This window comes from Haliotis cracherodii, unplaced genomic scaffold, assembly GCF_022045235.1.
Source record: "Haliotis cracherodii isolate W230 unplaced genomic scaffold, xgHalCrac1.p SCAF_7, whole genome shotgun sequence".
Classification (NCBI taxonomy): domain Eukaryota; kingdom Metazoa; phylum Mollusca; class Gastropoda; order Lepetellida; family Haliotidae; genus Haliotis; species Haliotis cracherodii.
This window is the reverse complement of record NW_027266330.1, coordinates 37,211,737-37,237,078: the sequence shown is the minus strand read 5'-3', so window position 1 is coordinate 37,237,078 and position 25,342 is coordinate 37,211,737. Positions and strand designations below refer to the sequence as shown.

Sequence of the window (25,342 nt, the reverse complement as noted above, 5' to 3'; positions counted from 1 at the left end):
CCTCCGTTCAAATGTTTATCCCACGGAAGCGAGAGATAAATGATAATTTTGACGGAGTCAGTCGTACGGGGCGTAACTGTCGTTCGGAATACCCAGTGTTAACGTTTTCGAGGTTGCATGATTAGAAAACTCATTCCGACTGTCATTTTCATAATCTGGTAAGCGACGCTTTGATTGGTCGGATGCAAGGTCGTTCTGACGTGACCCCTAATGGGATGTCCTCAGATCTTTTTTTAGCGGTAGCGGTGACTAGGCTCTGATTTTGATGAGATTGCTCTGTTTGCAGTCTGCTACATCGTCTTGGCCTGCTCCACCTACCCGTCACTCCACGGCCCCCGCCACTCCACGCCACCCCAGGGGTTCCTCAGTCGGATCATCTGGATCTTCTCCCGGTTAAAGAAGCTGAAGAGTCCGGTGCCCTTCAGGTGGACATTGCGGACATCTGTGACGCTGTAGGCGTGACCCTTCACCAGACCGATGCTGAGTTTCACCTCCATTTCCGCAGCCGACTTGGCCTGAACAGGGGGCAGACAGGTGAACGGACATTGGTCAACGTGTGATTCAGTACTTGTACACATAGGTTCCATTTTATTTCATCGTCCTGGGAAATGTTTACATGAATATTTAGTCCCGGAAATAAAGTTTAATCTCTTATTTGTTTGTTTGTTGTTTAACGCCGCACTCAGCAACATTCCAGCCTCTATGACGACGATCTTTTAATAATCGAGTCTATACCAGACAATCTAACCTGGATCTTCACGGGTCAGTTATTTTATTTGTAAATATATATCCACAAAATATAAAATCCAAGTAGAGCACATGACAATGTCTAATTTCAGAGTTGAGTTTCTAGACTTGCCAAATCATTCTAGACTTGAGTTGGTCTGCTGTTTTAATTTTATTCTCTGGGGTGTGAGAGACAAACTAGGAGTGAGTGAGTTATGTTTAACGCCGCTTTGAACAGTGTTCCAGTTATATCACGGCGTGAACAAACTAAGTAATGGTGTATAATATATCAGGTGAATAACTCACACAGTACATCAGAAGCCTGGACACCAGATCAAGTCAAACTGTACTTTACAGCCATTTTATCTACAGCCAATGACAAAATTAACTGACCCCATTTAATTTAACTGGTCTTGTCTGGAGACAAGTCTTTAAGTATAGTGAATCCTCGTTATATCGAAATACATCGGACCATGGGACGATTCCCATTACCCGTATTCCGAGAACTGCAAAGTATCGACACAGCATCACAGTGGTGATAGGGAATAGGGATAAATGAGGAACATCGTGTTAAACGATACGTCCAGACAATATGATCGAGTTAACGAGGATTCGCGTTACACTTTAAGTCGAGCATACCCGTCACACTGATACCCACTAGGGGCACGTGTGACCTATTCGTTTACAAGGCCTTGAATTTTTTGTTGTCCAGTGTGGGTCCGCGATTTGCTGTGACTTCGAATATTATATATTCGGTTATGATAGTAGCTGATTCACGACCCGTGAAGACCCCGTGAAGAATAGTCCTTCCACAACCCATGCCGTAAAATGCCACTATGCATGTAAGATAGCACTAACGGGATCCGGTGGTCAGGCTCGCTGACTTGGTTGATGCATGTCATGGTATCCAAACTGCGTGGATCGATGTTCATGATGTCAATCACTGGTTTCTCTGGTCCACACTCGATTTTTTACATATTACATATCTACGGCATTAAACAACAAACAAAACAAGAACATCTATTACCCTCGGTTGATGCATGTCATCGTATCCCAATGGATCGATCTTCATGATGTCAAACACTGGATTGTTTGGCCCAGACTCGATTATTTACAGACCACTGTCACAACAAACAAACAAACAAACAAACAAACAAACCTGCTTTACTTTGGCTTTCAAATCACACGAGGACGACACACGGTGATTTAACTGAAATACTGTTCATAGCGGCGTACACCCAAACTGACTCACAGATTCCGACCACGACATCAGGTTGTCCGGTACTCACCACGATGGATGCACTCATGAGCGACCTGTGGTCCATGGCCTTGAGGAGGATGTCGAACAGCCTCATCCGCTTGTCCTCCGACCTATATTCACTGACGTCCAGCCCCTCCCCCACCCCGCCCGTCATGTCCACCATGGCGTCTCGGGCCTTCCCCGCCGTCAGGGCCTCGTACGATCCGAACAACCTGTAACAGGGCGTGGTCACTCCATAACCGAGGCAAAATTCACCTTGTCTATTGCTTTAAAAATGTCAGCTGCAACATTAACTTTAAAATCATGGGATGTTCCGCCCCACCATTAATAATAATAAGAAGAGAGATTCTTATCTGAGAGTTTCAGTATCATAAGTATCACATATTACGAAAATAAATTGTATTACGCGATCATTTACCAAGCGTATATATTGTTTATTTCTGATATTAGATATTTACGACACGAGTGGGTGAGTGAGTATGGTTTTACGCTGCTTCTAGCAATATTCCAGCAATATCACGGCGTGGGACACCAGAAATGGGCTTCATACATTGTTTACGACACGAAAACACACGAGGGTAATACTATCTTTATCATATAATGTCATTCTTAAATTAATCGATGTTTAAGATGTAATTTCGGCTTTAAGAAGTAACTTCAGGAACCGCGTATAAATACAGTGTTTGAGTGAACCGTCTCATTCATCATATAGTGCCAAATGATATGCGGCAATGTTTGTATACATAATCACCCACATACCCCCTATTTATACATATTGGGAACGTTAGTAAATAGTTCATTGAGTAAACAGACATTGAATCGATGTAGGGAGATTAAAAGTAGTTCCTTTTTTGGTGACCTAATTTGCATAAATATGGGATAATGAAACCAGGTTTATCAGATAGGTTTATGGACCAATTCGCTACCAAGCTTCGTTTTCGAACAATTTCTATCGCTCCTATCAGTAATTTCCCTTCACTTAGCTTCGCATATGACTATAACTTTATTGGATGGCTATTTGTCAGCATATATTCATTCAAATCGGACAAGCTAATCGTGGATAATTGTCAAATAAACTTATTTTGTTCCATATTGTATCCTTATTTACATATGTATACAGCCCAACACTTACTTTGCATAGGCCTTCTCCAGTAGAGCTGACCAGAATTCATTTCTTGACTTGGAGTGCATGAATATCAACCTGCCCTGTCTGAAAGATACATGCACACAATTCAACAAATGTATGAAAGTAACATTGAAGTACACTGACGAGGTACACAGCCTACATAGTTACGAAATCTCGTCTTAAGCAAAAAATAAATATGTCTCAGACAAAATTTTAAACATTGTTCTCAATTATTTTTTTATGCATTCGGAACACACTTGGGAAGAGGAATCTTTGATTTGTGATATTATCATCTAAACAGGGACTGCCTCCGGTTTAGGACGATGAAGATTTTTTTCGTTCACACCTCGTGGGTAGGTAGTCATCTATCACAACGTCTTCCCATTGCCCACAGCGCCAGAACTTGAAGTGGAAGATACCGGCGTATTTGTTTCCTGGCGCCCATTCCTGATTCCTGTAATCTGGTACCACCTGAAACAAACACGACCAAAAGATAAAATACAAACTTGACATTTCGTTCTAAGTGTCATCCTGTTAACACAAACATGAAGATGGTTGTAACGAATCACCGACATATATACATTTGGTATACCTGTACTAAGCCCCATGCTGCTTCCGTCCATTAGTCCACGGAGGCGCTATTTTTTTAATTTAAAATCGGTTATAAGAACTCAAAGACACCACAAAATCAGTTTGTGACACTCGAAGAACTTTTATAAAAAAATAAATAAATGAATGAATTATATAAATGATTAACTAAAAAATAACGTTAATTGTATTACCTCACTGGCAAGTGTTAGTGAATATGGTTTTACGCCGCTTTTAGCAATATCACGGCGGGCGAAACCAGAAATGGGCTTCATACACTGTACCCATGTCGGGAATCGAACCCGGGTCTTCGGCGTGACAGGCGAACGCTTTAACCACTAGGCTTCCCTACCGCCCCACAGGCTAGACTTTGCTTCGTTACATTTGACTAATCGCCGAATGTGTGTCATCGTGCCCCGATTGCGTGTGTCCTTGCTCATGCTATCAACCACAGGCCCGCCTGGCCAAGACTCCCTCACTTACATGCGACCTTGTTAGAGCTTGAATATCTCCGACTATTACATTCCTTCAAAATCAATTTACGTCATCAGCAGTCAAGTTGCTGTTATGAATTTGTCACCCACTTTTGAGTTTGAGACCCGTGAAGATTCGGGGATAGAATAGGTCTTCAGCAACCCATGCTTGCCCTAATAGGCGACTGTGCTTGCCGTAACATGCGACTAACGGGATAGGGTGGGCAGGCTCCCTGACTTGGTTGATGCATGTCATCGTATCCCAATTGCTTGGATCGATGCTCATGATATCAATCACTGGATTGTCTGGTTCAGACTCGATTATTTACAGACAGCGTCATTTCGCTTGAATATTGCTGAGTGCGGCGTTAAACAACAAACAAACAATTTTACCTTTTTCCAAAGCGTGGAATCCTCGGCGATACAGGCACAGGCCGCGACGAACCAGCAGTTGCCTAGGCTACCCTGGGAGAAGTCATCAGCACTCGCCTTGTCGATGAAAAACCTGGGATCCGGCACAATATCCTGTAACGAGAAGTGAGTGAGTGAGTGAGGTTGGTTTTAAAAGTATTCCAGTTATGTCACGGCGAGTCGGCTTAATGTGTAAAGAAATCCCAAATTGATGCGGGTCTCGGACATTTACAACTTTGGTGAAACTCAAGAGCACGGGTATGGTGCTGACAAACCTTGAAACATAATCGGGGCGAACCGGGATTCGAACCCACAATTATACTAACGTAGCCAAAGGACGCAAGGATGCATAGCGAGTTGAGTGGCTTAGACGACTGGGCCGCTCGCTCCCCTACGCATCAGCGGGGACTTTCTCAACAATCAGGCATTACATGTCAAGTACATTGTCGTCATCATGACGTACTGACACATGACGTTCACGTTGCCACGTCATGCTGTACATATGCTACTCCGTATACCGTGTAGTTGACCGGTCACGAGTACTTCATGCTTGGCGTTATCGTCGCGAAGCTAGGGATGCGATGGCCAGGTTCTCCGAGCTGCCCGATTCGTGTCATCGTACACTGATGGCGTGGATCGTTATTCGTTCTCAATTCCTAGTCTGTCTCACAGTCCCTGAACCATATTATTTTCCTTTCCTCCCGCCCCTTTCTGAAATGCAAAAGCCCTAAATGAAGCAAGTCTAGATTTTACTCAGGTTCCGAATCTCCCATCTCATTTCGGCTCCTTTTCAGTTATTTGTTTCCATCAAAATAATATATTTTCAGAGACGAAGCGTTAGACTGGCTCAGTGCCACAGGTCTGGACTCGACAGGTCGCTGTGACATACTGTGTTGATTTTTGCGCAAAACAACGTTATTCATTCATTAATAGACTCGGGCAAAGTGTTCAACACAATGCAGCGAATTATATTAATTAAATAGATATTATATTACCGATACCTCTCTCTCTAAACAGACATTAAATTTTCATTCCTTATCATGTGGACGAAAATACCTAGAATTACGCCAACTATATAATCCCAGGTCCAACACTGGCTCATTGTATTTTCTGGGATGCTTTTCTCTCAACTGTAGATCCAGGCGGTCTTGAATTAGGCATTCTCACTGAGATCAAATCATTTTTTCTGATACGATACCTGGATGCGTACAGATCTGGGGAGACATGCATAGAAGGTCACGTCAGATGAAGCGTCTTATCACCAAATCAGCGTCTATATATATTTTCGGAACAAGAGCGAAACGTTCATTCCAGCATATATGATTTCTGTATCTCGAAAACGAGCTTACACGACCTTTCCCGAATGTTCATAATGAAGGCCAAGCCATTATATTGTTCTGCACAAATTATACACCCTGTCGTTTTTTTAGCTTCATGTCATCTACACGCTGAAGGGTAGGCCATCGAGGACATATTTGTGTCCTGCGAGGGTTTTTTGTTTTGTTAAAATCGAAATATCCGAATTGAGGTTATGGGAAAATGAAGCCAAATCGATTTAGACAGTTGCCATCTGATCGACTCAAGAACCCACGCACAATACGTTCAGACTACGGGGTCAAAGGTCGCTCTTAACGATTCACGTGACGCGACCCTCTGTGCAGCTGTCCTCCAATCTTAGTGAGTGAGTTGGGTTTAACGCCGCTTTCAACAGTATTGCAGTTATATCGCGGCGTGTCAGCTTAATGTGGGAGGAACGCCCGAGGTGATGCAGGTCTCAGACGTTTACCACTTCGGTGAAACCCACGAGCACGGGTATGGTGCTGACAAACCTAGAAACATAATCGGGGCGAGACGGGATTCGAGCCCAAAATCATAGGTTTCTGGCGTGCCCAAGGGACGCAACTCTGCACAGCGAATCGCGTCGCCTAAGGCCACCCGTGTCCCCTTTTACGGCAAGCATGGCTGCTGAAGACCTATTCTGTACCAAGATCTTCACGGGTATTGGGTAATATAGAAGTCCCAGCATATACGTCCTAATTCCGATAGAAAAGGGAGGTCTTTGGCAGAATCCTCCTCGTCCATTAAATATGAAGTGTTTAAGAAATAAGGAATAGCAGTACAAAGTCAGAGCAAAGTTCGGTTTGGGTCACGGGCTATTTCTTATATGTCCACAAGAAGTTGAAAACCGTTAAAAACAAACATTTGTGCTATACTGCCTAGAGTATGTCTGAAGTTAAAACTCTGTTATGATCGAGTGAGAAAAATTAAAAATCCGATAACGTTATTAACCATAATAAAAAAGTTATCCATTAATTTGGAATTTGAATTTCCATATTGCAATAGCTCCCTTAACATACAGCACCATGAAACACATACAATGCACTTTTGTTGAAAACGATACATATAAATTTTCGTTACTCCCATATCCAATTTATTTTATAAAGAACTGTCGCACGTGACGTTTTGAAAACGTTTGACTGGGTGTCAATTGGTTCGAAACAAACATGATACAAAATATACAAATATAAATATCAGTGTTGGTGTTGCGTTACTATTTTGTCTGAGTATGTAAACACCGACTCTCTTCCACACTTGCCTCTGAGGCACAGTGCCAAGTAGGCCGAGACTAGACCCTTTCCATTACCGGCCTCCGTCTTCGCACCTGATTTACGCCAGTCGGGGTTAATTGAGAGGTGGAAATAGGTATTCATGTTGATGTCTGACTGGGCATGAGACACAGAAACGAACACACTGGGAGGTCTACTCTACGGCCCCTGGGGCCAGCCGTAGGCCTATATACCGCCAGTATCCACGTCCACCTGGTGGTAGTTGTATGTCGTCGTGTCAGCAGACGTTGTTGATGCAGAGGTAGTAATTACAGTCCTTGTGAAGATTCCGGGTTAGACAGGCCCCACCAACGTCGGAGAGGCGTCTAAATAGGTCGGTGGTCAGTTTCGGTTATTTTGATTGCGTGTCCAATTACCTCCACGGTGGAGGGTTGCTCATAATATCAATCATTAGTTTGATCTGGACATAATAATTTACAGGTGTCATGATATAAATAGAATATAACTTCTTGAGAGGCATTTAAAAGTTGGAATCCTAAGTAGTTGGTTTGTTGTTTAACGCCGAACTCAGCAATATTCCAGCTATATGACGGCGGTCTGTAAATAATCGAGTCTGGACCAGACAATCCAATGATTAATATCATGAGCATCGGTCCACGCAATTGGGTTCGATGACATGCATCAACCAAGTCAGCAAGTCTGACCACCCGATCCCGTTAGTCGCCTTTTACGGCAAGCATAGTCACCTTTTACGGCAAGCATGGGTTGCGGAAGACCTTTTCTACCCCGAATCTTCACGGGTCTGAAGGAGTCCTAAGTAAGGATAAGAAAATGGATGAATAACTTCTTTATAACAATCCCAAATATTATTTGTAATAAAGAAGTTGTTCATCCATGTATCCTATCCTTACTTAGCTAGAATGTTGATGACTGCGGCGTTAAACAACAAATAGCAGAATCAATCAGTGTGGTCGTAGTCATAAGTAACGAACGAGATGGGTTTAACGACTCTTTCTACCGTATTCCATTCATATCACAGCGTGTCAGCTTGGTGTCGGAGGTAAGCCCGTGTTGATGCATGTCTTAGACGTTTATCAATTTGGTGACATGATGCTTACCAAGCGAGAACGTGTCCGCTCGTCGATGGGATTCCAACCAACGATTAGCGGATACTGGCACGCTTTGGGCCATTTTCAAACCAGTTACTACTAGTTTTCTTTCCTCTTTAAAACATATCCTCTTTAAGTTTTCCACAAACGTGTCTCATTTGCTAACCCGAATCCCCTACACCAAACTTAAAAGCACGTAAAACTTCACTCTGCATTGGCAGAATATAAACCACAGACACAAACCTATAAAACACGTTCCTAGGTCACAAAATGGGGCGATCGAAGCAACATTACTGACGAAATATGGAAAGTACATAATATATACAGGAAATGTTCACATATTTCATTTTTTAAAAACGTTTTTATTTGAGTCCGGAATACGGTCTAAATAGACCCCGTATCCTGCGTTCCCAAAAGATGATGAAAGCCTCACTGGTCTAATTATCTCCATAGCGGTGTCTGTAAATTAGTTTCATTATGATGTTTACCTTCGGCCTCTTCCAGACAATATCTGCCGGCGCCGGGCGGCTGTAGAACAGAGAGGACCCAGACGGGGGGAACTCGCTGTCCACAAACAGCGCATTCTTCTTCACACACTTCCGCTTCAGCTTCCCGTACTTCTGTCCCTTCCGAGGCACCGCCGTGCTGCTGGAAGCCATTCTGAAGGAAAATAACCCATAGAAATGTTTTTTGTTAATTTATCTCTCACTTTTATTATGTGATTCCAGGACAGTGGAATGATCGCTGGAAAAAAAGTTTTTGTTATGTAGCGTTTTCTTCCTGTGTGAGATCATCTCTCTTTATTTAATACAATACAAGCTCCATTCCAGCGCGTGACATCTTCGTTACACTCTCGGTAACATCGCTACCATCTGTGTGGGCGCGGCCATTACTTTTTGTTTGTTTGTTGTTTAACGCCGTTCTCCGGCTATATAACGATGGTCAGTAAATAATCGAGTCTGGACCAGTGATTGACATCATGAGAATCGATCCACGCATTTGGGATCGATGACATGCATCAACGAAGTCCACGAGCCTGACCACCCGACCCCGTTAGTCGCCCCTTACGACAAGCATGGTCGCCTTTTACGGCAAGCATGGCTTGCTGAAGAACTATTCTACCCCGGATCTTCACGGGTCGCGCGGCCATTCCTAGAATCTTGAAATTGGCTCTCTAAACCCAAATGTAGTAACGTTTATACTTTTGTTTATGTATTTGGGAATGCCAAAGTTAATAGTTAATAGTTAGTTTTGAAAAGGTTAACGACTGACCATATTTCCCAGATGAATTTTCCTTTTTTGTTTGTTTGATCAGATTAGTTCGAGATTGCAGACGAACGGAAAATCCCCCTTACATTCTTACTACATCAAATAAATGATAGTTGTAATGAAACAAATTCAAACTGACAAACAAAGAAAATAATTTACAGGGAAGAGTGTTCGGCGTCACGGCAGTCATCAGTTGTTTGTAAACAAAACGGTCAGGCGGCTGCGAGTTCAACTCCAAGCATGGTTGTAGCCACCTATCACAGTAGGGAGCTTTGACTGGTGTCAGCGATGGCACAGAGAGCACAGCGAACAGGATATGGCTGTGAGGAGCTTGGAGAAAATACAGGTACGATTTCTGGGTCAACGTTGATGCCTGAATATTGCATCGGCTGATTTGGTATATTGCCAAGGTCCTTGTCTAAAACGTCATTAATATTTTAATGTCAATTTATATTTTCAGTCAGAGGAGAGGACGGGACCGAAAATAATGATTTCTCGCCAAGGATAATCCGACAAAAACAAACTGTTTAAGATAATACTGGAAAGATGTAAGTTTGCCTGAGATTGTTTACTTAATGTCCATTTGTGTACACCAAAACAATTTCAGAAGAAACCTCCAACCAAATAGTGTTTCTAACACAAATCCCAGTCCCCCAGTATATTAAATGTTCGGACCCACAACTACCAAACACAAAACACATGAACATGCTTCTGAGCGAAATAAAGTAAAGCTGCTTCTATTCTGGTATACCATTATGTGTGATCCTGAACATGTTCTGTGCCCTCCCAACATGTGTAGTTTGTGCATACGGGGATATGAATACTGTCGGCACTTGTAAGATTTGTTTGGCTCGTTTGTTGTTTAACGCCGCACTCAGCAATATTCCAGCTATATGGCGGCGGTCTGTAAATAATCGAGTCTGGACCAGACAATCAAGTGATTATTATCATGAACATCGATCTACGCAACTGGAATCGATGACATGCATCAACCAAGTCAGCGAGCCAGACCACCCGATCCCGTCAGTCGCTTTTTACGACAAGCATAGTCGCCTTGTTGGGTGGGAACAAGGCAAGGCTGCACGATAAGTCCAACAATGTTTTCCTATTTAGTTAACGAATATATTGTTTACTCATTAACTATAGGTGAACACGCATGTAAAGTTTCAAAAGTATTAACAGTATGACTCCAGTCTCAGTACCGTTTTCACTTGCTCTTTTATAAACAAAAGAAATATTTCAATTAAAAACATAATAATGTCATCACAAGGCCAATATTACCATGGAGATATGTTGAAGGTTGTTGTATCTAGGTTTGGGAAGTATGATGGTGTGGCGGTGCTAGCTTGTCTCTATTGCTGGCACGTACAAAGTCAACTTGACATTTGTAAACCAGCCTAAAATACATAGTGTCTAACTAACTTCAAATGTCAAAAGTCAGGGAAAAGGGACAGATAGAGTCACACGTTCATCGGTTAAAAGACCCTGAACCTGTTAAGACCTTGCGTCACTGTAATATGTCGTGAGTTACCTTCAAAACAAAGCCTCGTGACAAGTCTGATCATTTTCCTATATCTTGTGTGCTGAAGGTAACAAATGTTGACTTTAACACAAGGACCAGTAACACTGGTAACAAGTTGGACAGATTGTATTGGAAAGATCCTTCAATCACATTTTTAGCATCATTATACAAGGAAGACGCCTGCAATGAAATATTTGTTGTTAACACTGATACAGAGAGGGCTGAGATCCTCACAGATGTGTTACACCAGTGTGGTGATTGCTTCAGGAAGAGGGAGAAATATGTCCATAATTTAAAGCAGCCTGTTTGGTGGGATGAAGAAAGTGAACATTAAACAACAATTTCACTTAAGCTGTAGAGTCAATTCAAGAAAAGCAATACCAATTCTGACTTTCAGGTGTATCGTAAATGAAAAAAAACGTCTAAAATCAGCAACGCCTCAGTGATGTCCTATTCGTTATTGCTCCGATTGGTGGCTGAAAAGTTCCGAGCATCACCATGGAGGATGTACAGTACACCCGTAGCAGTTTGAATGCATTAAGTACAACACTCGCCATGCTTTCATGACGTATTTCGACCGATACGACCCGCGTGGTCTAGTGGTAGAGCGTCGATAGCAGGAGGTCGAGGTTTCGTATTCGATCCCCGGCCGCGTCATACCAAGAAGACTTTGAGCTGTAGCATGGTATCTCAGTGGGCTAGCACTATAGCGCGGAAAAGTTAAAAAAATAAAATGATATGATTATGGATGATCGACTATTCTCTACACGTCTCGTACATTGCGATTTGTTCTGTATATAATGTGCAGGTGTTTCGTGTATTGCTACCTGTCAAACATTTTCGGATCGTCCACAGCATGACCTGCGACCACTTTCCACAAGTGCGCATTTTCAGCATATTTGTGTCTTCTAGTACATTCGACCAGCAGGGACACGGGTGGCCTAGTCGTCTAAGTCGCTGTGCAGAGTTGTGTCCCATTGGTAGGCCAGAAACTTATGATTGTGTATTCGAGGTGAGGTGAAATTGGGTTTAACGTCGCGTCCAAGATTATTGCGCTTATATAGCGACTTGCATGTGTGTGTGTGGCTGCTTGTACTAGTCCAGATATCATGCCGCAGTTTAACATGGATACCCCACTCAGACACAGTATACTGACTCCGAGCCGACCAGTCCTTGTTTTAGCCCCTTAATGCCGAGCGCCAGACAGGGTAACAACAAGTACAATCTTTTAACGTCTTTTGGTATGACGCGGCCGGGGATCGAACCCCGGACCTTCCGCTTTCCGGGCGGACGCTCTACCACTAGACCACGGAGGCGGTCTTGTGTATTCGAAATCCTGCTCACCCCAATTATGTGTCTAGCTTCATCCAGCACCGTACCTGTGCTCGTGGGTTTCACCAAAGGGATAAACGTCTTAGATCTGCATCACTTCCGGCTTTCCTCCCAGATCAAGCGACACGCAGTCCTATAACTTGACTCCTGTTCAAAACCACACTCACTCACATGTTGGTGGTCATCGGTCAACAGCACCACCACTTACATTTACTATATTACCTATGATTGGTTTTACTAGCTTCTGTTGATGTTTGTATATAAAGAAGTAACCGTAGCTTGTGAGTGTATGTCTGGTTTGACTTAAGGCGAATTAATTGCTGCTACTGTGTCTCTTGAATACATTTCGGGGCAATGGGGTAGCCTAGTGGTCATATCATTCATTCGTCACACCGAAGCCCTGGGTTCGATTTTTCACATGGGTACAAGGTGTCAAGCCCATTTCTGGTGTTCCCTGTCATGATATTTTTAAAGGCGGCGCAAAACCATACTCACTCACTCTCACTAGATTAGATTTCTAACAGTACTAAAGAAGAAATAATAATCGTATTTGTTTTGAATATCAAGTTCGAAACTCTTTTTATATCACGTACAGACTACACCGCCAAAAATAACCTCATGGTCGTTCTCTGGTCTAAATACAGACCGATGCCGTATAATTTGGCAGTACCACAAACAACTCTGGACAGGAAGCTAAGTCAGTTTGAGATAAACCCGAAGGTTTTCTCTCGCCGAGTACATGTGAAGTTTATATGCTGAAGGCGGATTGAGTTGCCATGATTAACACAACCCACCTGTGATGTCCGTCAGCTAATGTGTCTGTATACACAGTTTGATCAAACACGTGTGGCGACTTTAAGCATTCTTATAATGTAAACAGGAAGGTAAATAAGCATGTTTACTCAAACGTGTGTAAAGACAACTCCGGATGTAACGAAGTCGGATACACCTCATCTTCCTGAGGCAAGGGAGTTAACTGGCTATAAAAGTCCGGTTTCCACCTTTGCCGAAATTGGTTGGAATTTCTTGGTTCGATCGTAGCGCCACCAGTGGCTATTACGAGATATGTCCCTTCTATGTCAATCAGATTCCACCTCTCGCATGTTTTGTTTGTTTGTTGCCTACCGCCGCACTCGGCAATATTCCAGCTATATGACGGCGGTCTGTAAATAATCGAGTCTGGACCAGACAACTCAGTGATTGACATCATGAGCATCAATCCGCGCAATTGGGATACTATGACATGCATCAACCAAGTCAGCGAGCCTGACCATCCGATCCCGTTAGTCGCCTCTCACATGTTAATATATACCACACAATGAGGTGTTTGAGTGTATATCGCCCTCTTCCGTCAGTTTCAGATTTAGTTGATTTTACGGACAGTTCTTCCCTAACTCTCCTGGAATCTCATCGAAGAGAAAGTCCAAAGGAATCAGGAATGGTTAATCTACGTGCAATAGCCCTCTGTTATCCGCGGCTGCCCCCTGTTATCACATCGTCTCTCAACACCGTCTCCCCCAAGCAGCATCTACTGCTGACAACAGGTCGTCAGGGGTTTCACAATTCCATGCCTCGTTACACCCCCGTATGCATGGTTCAGAGGGTTATATGTGAACAAGTAGGAAAGACATCAGCCCTTGCCCCCTCCTCCAAAATTGTTTATGTATGCATTGTCGGTCAATCCTTTTAATCATATATATTTTTAAGGGTGGATACGGGCGGAAGTCTTACCAACAAGGATGTTAAAACCTCGGAGAACACTTGATAACGTGCGTTCGTTTAAAAGTTTCATCACGAAATTTAATAAAAGGGACATATTCATGCAACGGCTCACAACGATTGTGTTTCATAATAAACAGTAATTTCATTCCGTATACAAAACAGAAATTTGATTCTGTGTACAAAACCACAATTTGTATCTGTGTACAAAAAGAAATTTCAATCCGTATTTAAACCATCAACTTCACTTGTACATAAACCATCAACTTCACTTGTATATAAACCATCAACTTCACTTGTATTCAAACCATCAACTTCACTTGTATATAAACCATCAATTTCACTTGTATATAAACCATCAACTTCTCTTGTATTTAAACCATCAATTTCACTTGTATATAAACCATCAGTTTCACTTGTATATAAACCATCAATTTCACTTGTATTTAAACCATCAATTTCACTTGTATATAAACCATCAACGTCCTTTCCTGTACACTCCTCAAATTGATTTCGTATACAAAACGTCCTTTTGATGTGGCATCATGCGACAGAAAAGCCTAAATAAATAGAAAATCGCCCCCCTTACCTCTGTCCCGTTACACCAGACTTGCTCCTAGCTTAGAACGAGATGCACGTGCAAGGCGTGACCTGAGCAGCTGGCAACAAGATTTGTACAGGGAATGAAAGATTTACAACATTGTTTCTGTCACGTGCACCTAGGCGGCACGGCCTGAGCGTGCAGCATGGTGAGATGCACAAAGTAGAGCAAAACATTGATCGCAGTTTGACTTATTCCCTTCCCGTAACATGTGCACGGTGTACTGATGTAAGCACACCATCGCAAGCTTTCCAAGGCCGTGCATCTGAGACTGGGTGATAGCCTACATAAACACTCTCGGTGACTGTAGAATGTAATCATACGATCACGGTTATTCGAAGCCAAATACCACGTGAAATCAAAGATATAGATGCAGAGTGGAGAAGACTTCTCATGCACACAACTTCAAATGCTACGGGAAATGAAACCTGTGAGAATATTTACTGGTAATATAATTCGATAACTTCACCAAGCCAAAGTTACAGGTTTGTTTTGTTTGTTTATTTATTGTTTAACACCGTACTTGGTAATAGTCCAGCTATATGACGGCGGTCTGTACATAATCGAGTCTTGACCAGACAATCCAATGGTTGACATCATGAGCATCCACGCAATTGGGATACGACATGCATCAACCAAGTCAGCGAGCCTGAACATCCGATCCCATTAGTGGCCTCCTCTTACGACAAACATAAAATAATTATGGGGGAGGCGGGGTAGCCTTGTAGCTTGACCGTTCGCTCGTCAATCGCGCACAGGTTCAATTCCCTACAATGTGTGGAGCCAATTTATGGTGCTTCCTCCCCTCCTGATAGCCTCTCACTCACAAGTAAGACATGAGCCAAAAAGTGGGGATAGGATGGACAACATGGCGTCTTTGAATGAAAACTGAAAGTCAACAAACACTCCATCTATTCACGACACTAATCATTTATAAGTGGGGGAATGAATGTTCTTTTACGCAACAATCAGGAATATTCAAGTCACACCACAACGGCCTGTATCTAATCGAGACTGGGCCAGGAAAACCGGTGGTTGATAGTACGAGTAACCACCCACGCTGCCTGTTGCTCATAATAGTAATCACTGGATTGTCTGGTCCAGACTCGATTATTAACGGACCGCCGTCATATAGCTGGAATATTGCTGAGTGCAGCGTTAAACCAACCAACCAACCCAATGTTAAATCGAGGATGCTCGCTGTACTTAGACGCACAGTTCGACGAGTTTAAACGGTTATGATGCTACGAGCACGTATCTCAGTTTCAGACACATGTAAGAATATAAATACCGAATACTTGAAATGTTTCTTGTTCCTTTCGTCATGGTAATGAAGTTAGTTCTTCACGGGGTTCGCCAACACAACAGGAAGGCCTCCAGGAACGCTTCGATTTGTCTGCATAGGAAGTATGGACTAGTGCACTGATAACACAACAACGGGTGCGTCTGGAGTCCTAAATATGTGCTCAACACAATGGGACTGTGCTCTGCACCTGACGACAACGTGTCTGATCGATGGAACTTGGTGAAAGCGTCAACTATTTTGAGTTAATCTTTCAACGATTAGAGGCTAAACATTGTGCATACGATTCGTTCCCCAGGCCACGTTATACCAAAAGACGCAAACAGATGGTTCTGTGTTGTTACCCTGTCTGGCGGTCGGCATTAAGGGGATACAACGGACTGCTCGGCTCGGAGTCAGTATACTGTGTCTGAGTGGGGTATCCATGTTAAACTGCAGCATGGTATCTCAGTGGGCTAGCACTATGAAACCCGGCATTAGTCCACAACGCACACAAAATGTATATGCTTACTATATATACAAACAAGTGTACACGGGTAGGGAATGTATATTTAAAAAGCTGGTTAGGTTTAGATCTATACATTGGTCATCTTTCATCTTTTATCTCAAGACAGGAAAGAAATATTCCCTGCTGAGACAGCCCATGATCCATATACTAACAACTACATGCCAAGTGTATCTGTTTCAGTGGCGGTGGCGGTACCATTAATCCATATATATATATATATATATATATATATATATATATATATATATATATATATATATATATAATAAAATAATAAAGTCCACGTTAGTCCATCATCTTCTTTATATCAGTTTCATACATAGTACTTTCGCTGTCTCATGACAGCTCTTCAGTGTAACTGACATTGACATATATATGATTATATGTCAATGTCAGTTACACTGACACGGCGGGGTACACCAGAAATGGGCTTCACACATTGTATCCATGTCGGGATTCGAACCCGGGTCTTCGGCGTGACGAGCGAACGTATTAACCACTAGGCTACCCGACCGCCCCTAAAGAATTGGAAAAAGGCAGATAAACCAGCGACATCCGAGAACTAGCAATTCGCAGTCCTGACAATCAGACCCATTTAGCCTGCTCTAAAGACAAGAATGGTGACCCATTTTAACCCGGGATCCAAAGGAATAGACAAGAAAAGAATAAAATATGTATGTCTGTTGATACGAACAGTGCATTTTCGAAATTCGTATAGGGTATTATTGCACTGGAGCAATGAAGCGGTTCCCGGTCGAGAATGTAGTTTCTCCTGCAGGAATGTGCACATTCCAGACATCATCATTTCTACACACTGATAACGCTCTGTAAATTGCACCGACCCTCCCTTGTCCCATGATAAACCGCACACACACATACACTGTGACATGGCGATACACCTGCTGGAAGGGTTATAACGTAATGAAAAGTTTTCGGAAAAGAAACCTTCACGTACTCTATATTCACTCTATGAATTTACGATAAGCGTAATGCAAAGAATTTATTTCCAATATATTACACATGTTACAAAGTGAGACTCAAATAAATTATCTATCTGTCTGCAAGGAACGTAAAACAAGCGCGCAGCTTACCGTGTCTTTCTGGCGCACAAAAACCTACCCCACCCTGTCCGGGGAACACAGAAAAAGCTTGTCCGATAGATTAGTCTTCATAAGGTAGACACATCTAATTATATATCTCGACATCGCGTCCGCTTCTGTACACGTTTTTTTTCCTTAACGCCACACACTGCAATATTAAAGCTATATGAAGGCGGTATGTACGTTATTGAATTTGAACCATACAAACCAGTGACTGATATTATGAGCAAAGTCCCAGGCAGTCGGAGTACGATAACATGCAGTCAACCAAGCCACCGAGCCAGACCAACCGATTCTATTTAATATGTCGCCTCTTACGCCATGCAAGTGGTGCATTTCTAATAAGGAATGTTCAAAAGTGATCAGCCACATTATGTCCGATATATCCCGACTGTCCCTTTGTTCGAATCCTGGATTAACCCAGATTATGATCCTTCCTTGGTTTGTAAAAAACATACCGTGCTCATGGCTTTCCCCAAAAGTGACAAAAGTCTATGGCCTTCAACACTTCGGGCTTTCCTCCCACTAAAAGCTGACACGTCCAGATATAGCTGACATATTGTTCAAAATGAGTTTAAACCCAAAACGCTCACTAAACAATCCCGCATCAAGACCTTATAAGAGCAAAGTCTCTATCCTTAAAAAGTAGCTGGGACAACCTGACCGGTACATTGCTGACTGGTCTAAAACAACATTGAGTCACCCAATTTGAACCAGTTTGAATGTGGCGCTCCTTTACAAAATCCTAATTCTGACATGTATTTCGAGCCGTTATAGATACATGAGGTTCACACCACTTAGCATGGGAGTTGTCAATGTATACAAACATGATAGAGTGCTGGCTCTCGCTGAGACTCAGTCCGCCTGGCTACCTCTTCCGGGATCATCCTGAGGTATGTAAACATGCACTGCCGTGTCAGTCCAACACAGGTCATGTTTATGTGCACGGTGTCCGTGTTTCACAACATCGCAGCTCGAGTTGCACTAACACTGCGCAACATCTTCATCGTCTCACGATCCCGTCCTGTGAAGATACCAGGGCGCCTTTCTACAAAACAACGTCTCCTGACACCGTCCCGTGAAGATACCAGGGTGCCTTTGTTCAAAACAACGTCTCCCGACCACTTCAGTGAAACCCACGAACACGGGTGTGGTGCTGACAAACCTAGAAACATAATCGGGGCGAATAGGGATTCGAACCCACAATCATAGGTTTCTGGCGTGCCAAAGTGACGCAACTCTGCACACCCGTGTCCCCCGACTAGGAGGAGAGGGTGGTAAGATACGGAGTTGGTATTACGGAACGGACAAGCCCATCAGGTATGCTGTTATGGTACGGAGCGGGTGTTACGGTATGGACAAGCCGAGCAGGTATGGTGTTAAGACACGATACAGGTATCAGTTTCGATCTCGTGTTGTACAAGCCCCTTCCGCTCGTAAAATCCCGTACACCAAGTTCAACTCACATTATATATGGAGACGGTATTACCTTGTATTACGATACGAACACAAGACACAAATTTCCATTTCACAAAATCCCCAGATGTACCAATACATTTCGAAAGCAGCTGTCACGTTTGTCCCCGGGTACCCATTCCACAGTGAATCGAAAACCGAGCTTTTTGTCACGGACTGCCATCAGGAATGAGAGAATGCTCTTCTGCCACTTCATTCCCACTTGCCTTTTCAACAGTTGGACATGATGCTACAGTTTCATCCCTTCCCCCTTGCTGTACAAGGCGACTATATGCTGGTCGTAAGAGGCGACTAATAGGATCGGGTGGTCAAACTTGCTAACTTGGTTAATGCATGTCATCGTATCCCAATTGCGTGGGTCGATGCTCATATGTCAGTCACCGGACTGTCTGGTCCAGGCTCGATTATTTACTGACCGCCGTCATATAGCTGGATATTGCTGTATCTCATAAAGTGTAGGCGTTAAACAAAAAACAAACAAATCATCCCATCCCCGGGTACATACGCTGCATCTAGGTCGTATGAGAGTTTTTCAAAAGCACCACCGGGTTCGAACCCGGGGCCTCTGAAGTCGAGGAATTAGCAAGTGCCAAGCATAATCAGAATACAAAAAAGTAAACATGTGCCACAACGCTTTCGAGAAAATACAGCTGGGGAGTCAAAAAGAACCTGCCACCCCCGATGCAGGACTTGTAGCCTGCAGAGGGAGAACTTGTCTTCGATATGCGAGAGATCTAATGTACGTATGCCTATCTCGTCCTCCTCTAGTAAATCTCAAACACTGACACTGAGACACCAGAAATGGGATTCACACAGTGTACCCATGTGGGGGATTCGAACCTGGGTCTTCGGCCTGACGAGCGAACGCTTTAACCACTAGGCTACCCCACAGCTTCTGACACTGAGAGAACAATTACGATGATTAACATACATCTCCCGTCGCTAACATTACTTCACACCCAATAGAGAATGCATGCTATGTTATGTCAAATACCTTTCTAGATTAGTGGAACACTTGCATATCTGCACATGGCGTGACACAACACGCTGAGAAATGCAAAGTCAATGAGCATATTTTACCCCGCCTCACCACCCCTGGGCACAGTGAGGGCAGGAGACACAACTACAGCGTCTATATCAATATGTATTACCATATTTATATCAACGCAAGCCTCATTCTCACGATATTGTGTCACGAACACCCACAGACCAATCCCTGCCTCAGTCTCGGGGCGGGGCGACCTCGCACCAGGCACAATGGAGATACAGTCAGGCAGGAGGAAATGCCACCCTTTACGGCAAGCTGTAAAAATAGGCGGCGAATGTCGCTGTTCGTCTCCCATGTCAATGAAATGTATAGTGGATATTTATGTACAAGAGTACACGTTGACTATTTAGCATATATATACAGAAACATGTAAAACACGCTCCCGAAATACTGGACACGAAGAATACAGTATGAATCATAGCAGCATTCATGGATGTAGGCATAAAGTATATATGAAGTATGTATATATTTTTACATCTCTCTCTCTCTCTCTCCTTTTTAACATCTGATGACATTTTAAATGCGCATGATACTATGTTGTTTTGGTTGTTAAAACAAACTGATTCATAATATTTAGTAATAATATATATATAGCAATATCACCCCCCCAAAAAAACCAACAACAACAAACAAACAAGAAAACACACCAAAAAAACAAAACAACAAAAACACACACAACTGAAGTCGGGGTTTTTAAATTCATTGATCCGCCCGTTAAGTGTGCATGTACAAAGAAGAGGTTGAAAATCTGGTTCGTACATACATACATACATACATACATACATACATACATACATATCTATCAGATCACATTTATCTTAAACGTCGCAGGCTTTGTCAATGTAAAACTTATACCTCTCCGCTGTCCAAACTGAATGTAGATAAAACCCAAAATAAAACGTACAAAAATTAAAAATAAATATTTTCTCTTAACACTTCAAAGGTATGTGGCATTGCCGACATTCGCGAAAAAAATAGCATGTCTGCGCGTCTATAGTCAGGTATGCACAACTCACAGCTGTCAGATTAAGTTAATAGCACGTGTTACAGGAATCAGGGTTTTTTCAAAAACAACTGTACACATGTATACATTATGATAGTCACACGGCATTCGTGGCCTTCATAAGTTGATAATCCGATCTCTTAGACCAATTACCAGGAAATGTCAACAACTACATTCGTCTGCACTTGAAACCCCGTGTGCCGTCTGTACGGTCTAGCTTTTACACTGAGGCTTCTTCAGTGGATTAGTCCTATACTGTGAAAACAAATGTTAGATCGTTCGATATTTTTTAAAGTTTAGTATAAGGACACTCTATGATGCTGAAAGCAGCTGAAGATTAAAATAGATCATAATTTACTTACCTCGAAGGTATATCGTCTGCTGCTCTCTTTGGATGCGGCAAGCACCCACGACGGTAGTACCAAAATAGAGATTGCCGTATCACATTACACGCGAAGCAGGCACTCAAGCCCACGCTACTTACCTCCCTTAGATGTCTAAATAACAATACAAATAGATATTATTACGCTTATGTGTGTATTATTCAAGTCGTACGCGTGTTAACAGTTTTCGAAAAGAAAGTTTAGAACATTAAATTGTTCGATAAAACGTTCACGCCTAAGATTTATTACGATGTTGCGCTATCTTATAAACATGTGCGTTACCCAGTCACGAGCAGTGATTATGGTTGTAATTGAGAAATGCGCGTGATTTGACGAAGTGGGCACTCCCGAGTTGGTTTGTGCCGGTTGCCTAGTGATTCATTGCGCTGTCTGAGAGCATCTCACTCAACCCGCATCACTCATGCTGTTATCATGGCGTGTCATCGCCGCACAGATTCCTGTAGACATACGCCACGAGCTGAAACATGCATTTGTATGAGTGTGAGTGAGTGAGTATGGTTTTATGCCGCTGTTAGCAATTTTCCAGCAATATCACGACAGGGGAGACCAGGAATGAGCTTGACACATTGTATCCATAACGGGAATAGAACCCAGGTCTTCGACGAGACGAGCGAACGCTTTAACCACTAGCTATAGGCTACCCCACCGCCCGTTTGTATGAAAAACGTATAGTTTGCTCAACTGTATATTTGTTTATCCAGTATGTTCAACAGTATAATGAGCTGAAAGTATTGTCTCAAATATGTCAGGTGTGTAACCTCAAATAAAACACCCTCCCTTCCCGTCACCGCCAACGCCTTGTTTTGTATCATGCCCCGCCCCTATAATAATTACCAGTCCCTAAACAAATCTCAAATTTACCGAAACTTTAAAAAAAATACCCCCAATATGGCTGTGATACATTTGGGCGACACCCCCTCTTTCACCATTTCAAAACTTATAGACTCAGCCAAAGAGGACAAAAAGGCAAATAGATGCGACAGGTGTGAGTGAGTGAGTTGGGTTTAACGCCGCCTTCAACAGTATTACAATTATATCACGGCGATATATCACGGTCCTCTTACTTGCCGCTACTATATAACAAGCATCGGGTCAGGATTTTTCCAGCCCGTAAAAACTTCGAAAGTGGTATTTTATGGCACTTCGGTCATTATATTGAAAGTGTTGTCATGCCGTAATGTTTGTTATCCACAAAGTCTAGATCTAGCCGTCTTCAGCTACGTTTTTAACAAACGAACAGAAATCAGAAAGAATATCAATTAGCAGCAAAGCAAAATAAAAAATATGTATTTATTTCCTCGAAAACAAAATCAAGGGGATACTAAAGAAAACTAGGGAATTTATTGCCAGAGAACGGTTTAAATATATATTGTTTACCACGGCGTTTAGGAGCCTACGTACTTTTCTAATCATTTCACTCTTTCACATAAGTCGCGCCAACATCTAATGTAAATAATGATGCGTTTATAAATCACGTTGCTGCGTGAAGGACATGTAAACGCATTTACAAATGACAAAGGAGAACAAATTCAAGTCTATTCATAAATTCAACAAAGCTCTTCAACTTAACTGTAAACTGTAAACAAAAATCTACCGTAACGCCATGTTACCTGTGGATTGAATAACGCTGAATATATATTACTATATATAGCGTCTAATTTGTTAAGTACAATGCAGAAATCGTTTGATCATGTTACGTATCATTTATAATATTAACAACAATAATTATTGTCTTTATTTAAACATTATTTAGGAAAAGATATTATGTTCAAGTATCTGTATGTAAAACAACTGACTGAAAGCTTCCCAACCATAACAAGAATAGCTACAATAAAACATAACTAAAAACAATTTATGAGGTTGAGTGGGATTCGAACTTGCACTTTCAGACTGTTTGAAAGCATTGTGGGAAGAAAGAAAAAAATGACGTAAAAAAGGGTCGAGGATTGCGTCAGTGGAAGCAAAGTCAAGGGGTGGCCAGGAATTAGGAACCTGTGGTCCACTTCTTAATTTTCGGAACGTTTTACCAAGTTTAGTGTATATACTCAGCCCATACAGACTTCGAAGTATCCACACGACTACGCCTCGCCCAACACTATGCGATGAAATAAAGCCTGCAGTTGTTGTCATCTTATTACGCAATCAACAATCATTCAGACAAGCTCGGTTGTTGCCGTTGCCTCATCGAGGACTATGTTGTATTCGGTATTTTTCTGTAACATGTTGCGTGTGCTTTAATTTTCCTCGTTCCTCATAATATGGCTGCATGTACATGACGAGCGCACAAAAGATGAAGTGATGGCATATTATCCGAGACGCCTTAATATAGGTTGAGACCTTATATAGATTGCAGAATCACGTTTAGACAGGTCCCCTGCCTCTGTTGCGCAGCCTACACAAAACAAAGAGGCGATGGGCAGGGTACAAGTCTATATCACGTTACACGCCAGGCAGGCGATCAGACTCACGTTACCTATACCTCCCTAACATGTGCAAATAACACTACAAATCGATGTTTATACACTTACGTACACACTGTTCTAGTTTATCAGTTTTCGAAAATATAGCTTGGAACTTTAAATGGTTCGATACAACACTCACGCCTATGATTTACAACGGCGTTTTGGTACACTGTAAACAACGTGCCATGCTCAGTCACGTGCACAGATTATGGTTGTAACTGAGAAATGCGCGTGATTTGACGAAGTGGGAACTGCCGAGTTAGTATGTGCAAAGATATATTGATATATCTATAAACGTGTTTGGTTTGTGCCAGTGGTCTTGTGACTCAATGCGCTGCACTGACATCTCACATTTATAAATGCCGGGCCCCGCCTTTGCACTGTCTGAGAACATCTGACTTAAGGGGCACTGATCTAACAGTCATCAAAAAAGTCAGCAAGTCTGATCACCCGATCCCGTTAGTCACCTCTTACGACAAGCATAATCGCTTTTTACGGCAAGCATGGGCTGCTGAAGACGTTTTCTACCCCGGATCTTCAAGGGTCACCAACACATTTAATATATGAAGTGTTTGTTTGTTTGTTTGTTGTTTAACGCCGCACTCAGCAATATTCCAGCTATGTGACGGCGGTCTGTAAATAATCGAATCAGGACCAGGCAATCCAGTGATTGACATCATGAGCATCGATCCACTCAATTGGGATCGATGACATGCATCAACCAAGTCAGCAAGCCTGACCACCGGACCCGTTAGTCGCCTCTTACGACAAGCATAGTCACCTATTACGTCAAACATGGGTTTCTGAAAACCTTTTCTACCCACGGGTTTTATGAAGTGGTGCGTCACAACTGGAGCTGAAACATTACAGACCAACTAACTAAATGAAGTAATGCACCACAACTGCAGCTGAAACAAAAGAGACGTGGTGTATCGCAACTTCATATGAAACATATGAGAACAACTCATTATATGAAGTGGCATATTGCAACTGGAGCTGAAATACACAGACGAACTCATTATATGAAGTGGCATGTCACAACCAGAGCTGAAGCACATGAGAACAACTCATAACATGAAGTAGCGCGTCACAGTTGGAGCTACAACACAAGAGTCCGACTCATCATATGAAGTGGCGCGTTACAACTGGAGCGGAACCATAAGAGACCAACTAATTAAATGAAGTGGTGCATCACTACTGCACCTGAAACATAAGAGACCAACTCATTATGTGAAGCGGTTCTCACAACTGGAGCTGACACATTTGAGACCATCTAATATGAAGTGAAGCATTACAACTGGAGCTGAAACACAAGAAACTTACTCATGATATGA

The 25,342-nt window shown here is 42.5% G+C and overlaps 1 protein-coding gene across 1 annotated transcript in view; it reads right to left on the bottom strand.

The window, feature by feature from the left end:
- LOC139447291 (calpain-5-like) overlaps positions 1-21,554 on the bottom strand; it is a 36,352-nt gene extending 14,798 nt beyond the window's left edge. Inside the window, exons 1-7 of the mRNA XM_071228581.1 lie at positions 21,505-21,554; positions 8,750-8,921; positions 4,568-4,699; positions 3,460-3,584; positions 3,120-3,197; positions 2,016-2,199; positions 319-515 (exon numbers count right to left, since the gene is read on the bottom strand). Of these exons, the coding sequence (XP_071084682.1) occupies positions 319-515; positions 2,016-2,199; positions 3,120-3,197; positions 3,460-3,584; positions 4,568-4,699; positions 8,750-8,920 (887 nt within the window). The 5' untranslated portion in view covers position 8,921; positions 21,505-21,554. The remainder of the gene's footprint in view (positions 1-318; positions 516-2,015; positions 2,200-3,119; positions 3,198-3,459; positions 3,585-4,567; positions 4,700-8,749; positions 8,922-21,504) is intronic.
- Positions 21,555-25,342: the final 3,788 nt, after the last annotated feature.